Below are 7,933 nucleotides of genomic sequence, written 5' to 3'. Positions count from 1 at the left end.
AATTCAAATTGAAAACCTGGAATCCATACAGAGGAGTTGTGGCGTTAAGCCCTTGTACACAAACAGGAACCGTGCAGCTGTTCCATCTTCAGCAACCAAGTTCCCAGCTTTCAGCTCGAGCCCACAAAGAAACCGATCATATACTGTGGTAACATCTCATCAGGATCATGTACTGTATTTGTTTTCAATAAAGGGTTGTTTTTTAAACTGTTTGCTGTCATTTTGATGAGTTAATGAAAAGGTAAAATGCTCAACTGCCATTTTTGAGTACCGGATTCAAGTCACCTCAGATACAAACATTTATTACAATCTGCAACAATAGCTAGATTAAAGCACAGGAGTTAGAACGTTTCACATTTTAGTGAACGTTTGCTATGCAGTTTCTAAAATGTTTTTCATCTTTAATATACATTCACTTGTAATTATGCCTTTGCAACAGAGCAATAATCAAAATTCAGTTAACAGAAATTTAGGGAATAAACTTGTTTTATAAACAAAAAGMGGAATAAAAGCTGATATGTTTTCTAAGCTGAAAACCAGATACCTGACCAAACTTTTCCTGTCCAAAGGTACAGACGAAAGGTTGGAAATAGCGATCATACAATACGTTTGAGTAATAAAAGCTTATTTCTAACATGTCACAGTAACGTCACACAAATAAAGGAACATTGAACACATGTCAAGCCATCAGCTGTTCAGTCAGTCTTTTCAGGCTTTTCGTGGACTCGGCTCTGCCCTGGGCTGGACTAAAAAGAAATGTCTCACTCTTGCTGCTGTTACCTGGACTTTTTTTTCTTCTCCTTCTTCTTTTTGGACACCAAACTTGCTGGCAGTCTGTTTCACAATTTCTCTGCCATAAATCCACTTTGTTTCGCATGCTCATAACAAGTTGTCCTTGATTAAACGCAGAGAAGAAAGGTTCTCTGAGGACTTCAGGGTAAAAAAAAAGTGGGTAATAAATCAAGGAGCTTGATGCGGCCGTGGGGCGTCTTTTTTTGTCGTTTTTAAAGAAAACGTCCACCTCTGCAGCACACAGTTCACCAAAAAAGGGAACAAACATGCAGTAGTTTAGAAAGTACCAATGGTTCTGGATGAGGCAGCGAAATCCCACAGGGAAAGAAAAGGGGAAAAAAAATGTGAATTTTGAGTTTACAGATATTTAGGAGGCGTAGCCAGGATTTACACACACAGAGCTCTGGGGCACCTGAGCGAGAGAGAGAGAAAAAAATGTAAACAGAATAATATTTTAGGGAAAAAAAACAAAAGACTCTGGAAGATTCCAAGCCGTCTCACCCTTCCTCAGTAAAGCCGTCCATTTCCTCCTCGTCCTCCAGCTCCATGTCCAGCTCGTTGTCGAGACAACCACGGCCGTAGCCACTCAGGACGCTGCACGTGTCAAAGATGTGATCAGGTGTGTGATGTTTGTTACATTTTGTATTTATTGTGTGTAACTGCTGCGGACCTGACAGAGCGACACGTGAAGAACACAATCCTCTTCAGCTTTTTGTTGTAAAAGAAGTAGTTAAAGGACCAAAGGCTCCCCTCCTCACCAAAAGGGTCCGAGTCCAGATCCGGGTTGTAGCTGAGGAAGCAATACGAAAACTTAAAATCGCTTCGTTGGACACATTGGTGAATTTAAAGTAGAGCAAACACCACCRCCAATCACCCACCTGTATATATCGCAGCTCGGCAGGTTGATCTCCTGGTCGATGGCGTTCCACAGCTCGGGCCGCAGAGAGTTAAACTCCTCCCCTACAGCRGAGAACAAGCTGCTGTTCACGGCGTTGGCCACCTGGAGAGAAATCACATCAGATCTTTACTCGTCTGTTTTTAACTCACCTGTCACACTCGGTGAAGGTGACTAACCCAGTTGAGGCTRGGCTCTCTGCTGAACTCGTGGGCCCGAGCGGCGCTGAAGTCGTAGTCCGGCCTGAAGGACTCGTTGAGCGTGGTGATGAGGTAGAACAGAGTCTTCCTGCAAACTTTATCACTCAGAGGGTTCTCCCCATCCTCGCTGCTCTTCCCCAGCCTGCACCCGGACAGAAACAGGATTCAGAACAACCCCCACCACTCATCATTTATACATGTGCAACAGGGCCGCTAAACTCACTGTGAGGGGCTTGTGGTGCCAGTGGATTGAGGAGGAGAAAGGGCCTCCAGGACATGWGGCTCCCCCTCCTGGCAGAACTGCTTGAACATGTGCTTATCGTCTCCTGCCATCTTACAGGAGTAGCTCTCGATCCTGCAGGGCATAAAGGATAAAAGCTTTCAAATGGAATTATGGAAGCGCTCCGCTGGGTACAAAGGTTGGACATAAAACYCTTAATTGTGGTCTATTTCTTCAGTTTCACTAACTGTATTGTTTGTAGTAGGAAACCCATCTGCAGCTTATTTACATCGGTGTCTCTCCTCCAGTAGTCCTATCTTAAGCCAAKACAAGTCGAGTCTGCGTTCACGTATCTGGGTCAGACGCCGCTGATACGGATATCTGAGTGCAGCAGACTGGTGTGCAGTTGTTTATTTTGCTCCATCACACTCACACACGGCGGGGTTTTGCAAGAGCACGGTGCAGCTTAGGACAGACTAACGGTGGCGATCCCTCCCCCCGGATTTTGACAGGCTAATTATAGAGACAGAGTGGAAAATAGCAGGACTGATATTTAAAAACACAACACAGCTGAGCCTCCCTTCGAACACCGCGGGTAACCAGATGACCACAAGGACACTGAAGCCGGGAAGATCAAGACTGCACTTGTGCATCTCCAATGACAGATAMCTTACATATTTATTAGGGGAAAAGKTATTATTTGCGAATGTACTGCCCCGCACCAAACAAACGACGACGTTTTTTTTTGTAACATTGTGCATCATTTTAATCCAATAAAAAGAAGCACTGCGAAGGCAATGCCCCACTGTTCCACTAAGCAACACTCACAWATTGTGCGTGTTCCCACTAATACAAATAACACACTTGACAACAGTCTCCAAAATAACCACYGGGTCTTGTGAGAAGACACCGTGATCTGCGTCACTGTAGGTCACAACCGACATAGCTCAGTTTCGCCGCCCACACGTCAAACTACATAACTGCGAAACCCCCCACAATTTTATGTAACCACGCTCAGTGTGTTTGTATCTGCAGATTCAGCTGTAGGGAATTTACATAACCTGAAGCAGACTGGTGCCTTTAACGGTCTGCTGAGCAAAAAAAAAAAAGGTCCTGTCGGTTATCTCTGAACTTTCAACACATGCCCTGAAAGTAGGCCTTTAGTAGACCTCTACTACCCTTAATTAGGAGAGGAGTCTTTGATTAAATCACTTTACACCCCTTGTAAACTCCAACAACTTTTCCATTACGCACTACAAGCCAAACCTTTTCCTTCRACTTGCCAACAGCAATAAACACTTATTTCCCTACTTTATGGATAGTCATTAGTCCTTGCTCTGCTTGCAACACAAGCTAAAAAGCACCACAGCAAAACAAAATAGGGCAAAACACTGTTAAAGAAAATAAAAACCTTGGCCCTGGTTTGCTATAGTGACAAATATAGCTAGACATGACCTGTGTTGATTTTAATGTTGGGGTCTGATGAGGATCAAATTACTTTCAAAGAATTGGTACAAAAGCTGGAGTTAATTTAATGTTGCATTCAGGTGCCACAAAACAAAAGGCGAAAAAGAGCTGTGAAACTCCTGAAATACCAAAAATAAGGAAGCTGAGTTGGTAGCATTTTTCACTAAGTTTCCTGTTTGTTGTAATACAGGTTCTCTTTACCTGCCAAGGATGCGAGACTCTCCGGTTTCGACGCACAGTCTGGAGCTGAGGGCTTCAAAGCTGGAGTTTTCCAACAGTTTCATGGCTGTCTGAAGAAATAAAAAGGGCAAAACGTAACTATAAACCCTTAGGTTTAAAGGCACATTAAAACAATAAATATGCATTACTCTGTCTCTGAATTACCTAAATGAAACAAACGCATATTTGCAAACGTTACTACATCATATTAAACATTAAAAAAATAAACTTGAACGTGCAGTTATAAAGATGTTACAGCAGCGCCTCGCGAGGACGCATTTCCGACCAAAACACCCATTTCCTCCGACTCAAACCAACCACTACCCCTCCCCCACCAGCTCTGACAAAACACTCTTCCTGGTTCGCAAACGTTGAATATTATTCACTTACCTTGAAAATATCTTCAGCACAGGCAGACAACGGCGGGGTCCGAACTCCGCGCGGTCGACTTTTSCGTTACAGACTCGACCTCTCCGACGAAGCGTTGCCGAGGATTACCGATCCGCYCTTTTGTTGTCGACCAGCTAACGCTAGCTTGTGTTAACCTAGCTGGTTATTACACTTTAACCTTCGCGTCACAGCGGAGTTATTAATGTGAACTTGAGCTTAAGTATCTTACAAAGACACTCGGTCGAGAATGGGTTACTCTGAAGCCTTTTAAGTTTATACAGAAACTGCTCCTCCCGATTAAATGCGATGAGATTACATCCAGAGACTGTTGGCGTCCGTCGGAGTCTATCTGCAGCGGCATCCCTTTCGACCTAATTTTTCAAGCGATCTATACTAGAAAGGATCAAGTCGCTCCTTCCTTGGCGACTCGATCGGAAGAGCAGCAAAAGCTACCAAACCTAGATCCCGGATGAGTTCTGATTCCGCTGTTTTTGTCGATTACCTAAACAAACGGGTCTATTATCATCAAAACAGCATCTTCTGTAGTAACGACCCTGCCCCTTTTCCTTTATATACACTGCGCTGATGCTCCGCCCATTTTCCCCCCTTCATGTCTTCTTGTGATTGGCTGCTGGAGCCTATCACTATGGGCAGCATCAACGGTGATTGGTTAAAACTGTTCACCTATTAGATTGAGCAATGTGAACACAAAAACAGTCAACAACAACAAATTCAAGAAATTTATTTGTGAAAAAAAAGTTCACTTTAAAGGGTAGTAGTCTTTAAATAGTTTGATCTTAACAAATAACAAAAGTATAGTAAACTAATATTTTGTCAAGTCTATAGTAACCTGATGTGAAATGCAACAACATGAATGCACTGTACTTTCAAAATCCAATAAAGCTTATTGAATGTCTAAAAGTCCTGCTTATCCACATGCAGTTTGCTTTAAAAAACCAGATTCAGATCATGCTGTACAACACAAATCCAACTACACAATAGAATATTTGACATAATTATAAACAAAACATACATGCTGTTGATCGGTCATGTCAAAGTAATATAGTCAAAAACATCAAGGCCTTGGCTCTCATTGTCTAAGTACTCCAGGATAATATTACCCCCATTATGAAGGGGTGTTTCTGGGTGGGCCAGAAGTGAGACCAGGGTGTCATCCATTTGTAGGGCCTCACCTGTCTGAGGATGACAGAGCCGCAGCTTCTGCAAATGGAGAGGATGATGTTCAGTCAGATGTTTTAATAAGAATTACAGTTATGACACCAAACAATTTAGTTCTGTGAACTCTAACTTAAGTAATAATTATTTTAAATTAGTATAGAATAAACAACTTATAGATTTTATATGAACTAAATATATATAACAAAAAAATTAATAGTACTTTGCTGCATATCCATAAAAGAAAAAAACTAAAGTGTTTCAAATATTTGTGTTTTTTYAAAGGAGATAAAAGTCCCACTTTTTAAAACGTAATGACAATTTGCTACTGAAGCTTTATTTAGAATTATTTATAAGCATCAACAAGCAAAACTCTTGTTTACTCACTGGCTGTTAGCCTAAAAAATAGGTTAAATAGTGTTCAAACTAAACATCTGAATAAGGTATGCTCAAAAATGTATATGTGCTGTAGATATGCAGATAGCTCTTGAAATTTGACGCAAGAAGATTGTGTCTTTCATTTTCTTCCTCTCTTTTTACCTTTGCTGTCAGTACATTATTGTTGTTCTTGAGGCTGGCAATAGAGGCAGCATAATCCACTACTTTTCCCACACTCCATTTAGACGAGAAGAACATTGGTTTGCTGCACTCTTTGGCTTCTTTCGGAAGATACACTTGAAAGTAGGTTCTTTCTGTCTGAAAAGCATAAAACGATGGCAGGCACTTGAACATCTATGTGCAACATGTCCAGAGGCTGTAAGTATAATGAAATTTTGAAATAAAAGTAAAAMGGAGCGTTACCTGTGGCAGTCCCTTATCTCCTGCAGCATGCAGCTTCAGTTTCATCAGAGCTACTTTAGCTGCTGTGGCTGCATTCTTCGCTCCTTTGCGCCCTTTGCTTTTAGATCCATCCTTTGATTCTGACATGGACATGAATAATGAAGGAGACAGAAAAACATAATCTAAATAGATGCTAGTTAAAGGTGTACCAGGTGTGTTTTAAGTGATGATGAATTAACTAAGAGAAGTATTTTAGAGATGGCAGAGAAAATGCAGCCTGAACTTATTTAACTGACCAACAATTTTTTGCACCAGCTCTTTGGTGGCAGACATTCGAGGCTTTTGGACCTCCAACTTCTCACACTTGTGATCATCTTGATGACGATGGCTGGAGGGAATTAATGGAATAAATACAAATAAACTGTTTATTTGTTCCAGTAATAAAATATATTGCAAACCTTTTCCTATAATTCATTTTGAAGTCTAAATAATAAACAGTAGAGCTCAAAATATATATAATTTTTAATTTTAAAACAAAAAATGAAATAAAAAAGGATAAACTTACACCAAACAGAAATGTTTTTCACACTGTCGACACACAACTGGCAGCAGTTCTTTTCCCTTGCAGTCTTCAAATGAGCATGGATAACTCAAGCTTTCACCAGTAGTCCGGGATTCCCTTTTAACTGGCTCCTGATACAATATTGAACAAAACAGTCACAATAAAAACATAGTTTGGGGAAATCTATCATCAGCGTGCCACATATGAAAATAGCCAACCTCTGAACATGAGTGGGCCTCTCTGCTTCTGTGCTCAAGACTGTTAAAGGCAGAAGAATAAGTGTCACAATTGGGGGGAAAAAACATGACAAACTTTCCCAAAACATGTAAGACAAAAAGTAATAACCTATGTGTTGATTATTTGCATCCGTTTTTCTATTCCATTTTCCAAGTACATATTTTATAATTTAGTGGTGACACGTGATGCCTTCATTTCAGATAAGTATAACTAATAAATTCCAAGTCTGAAAGGAACTATATACTCACCAATAAACACCACTGCAGGAGTCGCAAACAAATGGAAGGAAATCTAAAATAGTAAAGGGGAAACAATGGATAAAGATTAGGCTTTAAGCRCTAAAATCCAAATAAACAACAAAAAAAACTTTTGTAAAGCTTGTTTAACTGACTTGTACTTTTAAAAATGACTTGAATAAATAACTTGAGTAAATAACTACAAGTCAAGTCGAACTAATTTCGCTCTYAACTGTATGTTTACAAGACGAAGTGACAACAGTTAGCCTACCTGCTAATGTACCGTGCTAAAAAGCTAACATGCTAGTCGCGCTAGAGCGTGCCTCGCTAAGTAAACACACACATACACATTTTTATTCGTAATACTTCGGATGAAACTAAAACGGACCTTTTAGATTACAAGAATCAACCTGACAGTGTTTCCCAACGTCTAACTCGGCCATTAGATAGCTTGTGTTTTGCTAAAAAAAAATGTTTAAAAAAAATAAAATGAATGATCTTCTTTTAGGTTTAATGGRGGGTTGACAAGAGCCATTCTGAAACAGTAGCGACACCAAGCGGTGGACAGGATTGACACTGGCGTTTATTCTAGCATTTAATTATAATACAACTAAATTGCATAGTTTAGGTTTCTGAATAAAGGGAACACTCTATTTGTGAATTATACTTCAAAAGATACGAGATTCATATGTTTACTACGAGATTCATATGTTTACTTACTTACTTACTTACTTACTTACTTACTTACTTACTTACTTA

General features: G+C 40.2%; 2 protein-coding genes across 2 annotated transcripts; both read right to left on the bottom strand.

The window, feature by feature from the left end:
- Positions 1–275: 275 nt before the first annotated feature.
- Positions 276–4,723, bottom strand: maf1b (MAF1 homolog, negative regulator of RNA polymerase III b). The gene is made up of 8 exons (XM_014033637.1): positions 4,184–4,723; positions 3,776–3,864; positions 2,111–2,242; positions 1,867–2,029; positions 1,671–1,792; positions 1,463–1,582; positions 1,294–1,386; positions 276–1,204 (listed from the first exon to the last, which is right to left on the bottom strand). The coding sequence occupies exons 2-8, from the start codon at positions 3,856–3,858 to the stop codon at positions 1,180–1,182; spliced, it is 738 nt and encodes a 245-aa protein (XP_013889091.1). The 5' UTR covers positions 3,859–3,864; positions 4,184–4,723; the 3' UTR covers positions 276–1,179.
- A 185-nt stretch (positions 4,724–4,908) lies between these two features.
- Positions 4,909–7,677, bottom strand: zfand1 (zinc finger, AN1-type domain 1). The gene is made up of 8 exons (XM_014033636.1): positions 7,563–7,677; positions 7,187–7,229; positions 6,920–6,959; positions 6,705–6,832; positions 6,436–6,527; positions 6,161–6,279; positions 5,900–6,055; positions 4,909–5,404 (listed from the first exon to the last, which is right to left on the bottom strand). Exons 1-8 carry the CDS (start codon positions 7,615–7,617, stop codon positions 5,231–5,233), a joined length of 807 nt encoding a protein of 268 aa, XP_013889090.1. The 5' UTR covers positions 7,618–7,677; the 3' UTR covers positions 4,909–5,230.
- Positions 7,678–7,933: the final 256 nt, after the last annotated feature.

Source organism: Austrofundulus limnaeus, unplaced genomic scaffold (assembly GCF_001266775.1).
Source record: "Austrofundulus limnaeus strain Quisiro unplaced genomic scaffold, Austrofundulus_limnaeus-1.0 Scaffold1793, whole genome shotgun sequence".
NCBI classification, from domain to species: domain Eukaryota; kingdom Metazoa; phylum Chordata; class Actinopteri; order Cyprinodontiformes; family Rivulidae; genus Austrofundulus; species Austrofundulus limnaeus.
This window is presented reverse-complemented; position numbering and strand designations above follow the sequence as displayed.

What these genes read in the sequence shown, in the direction of transcription:
- zfand1 (XM_014033636.1), bottom strand. Translation starts at nt 7,617, where the DNA reads ATGGCCGAGTTAGACGTTGGGAAACACTGTCAGGTTGATTCTTGTAAT. An exon ending in AGGCCCACTCATGTTCAGAG is followed by an intron (nt 6,833 to 6,919) that starts GTTGGCTATTTT and finishes ATATTGTATCAG; the next exon opens with GAGCCAGTTAAAAGGGAATC. An exon ending in GAAAAACATTTCTGTTTGGT is followed by an intron (nt 6,528 to 6,704) that starts GTAAGTTTATCC and finishes AATTCCCTCCAG; the next exon opens with CCATCGTCATCAAGATGATC.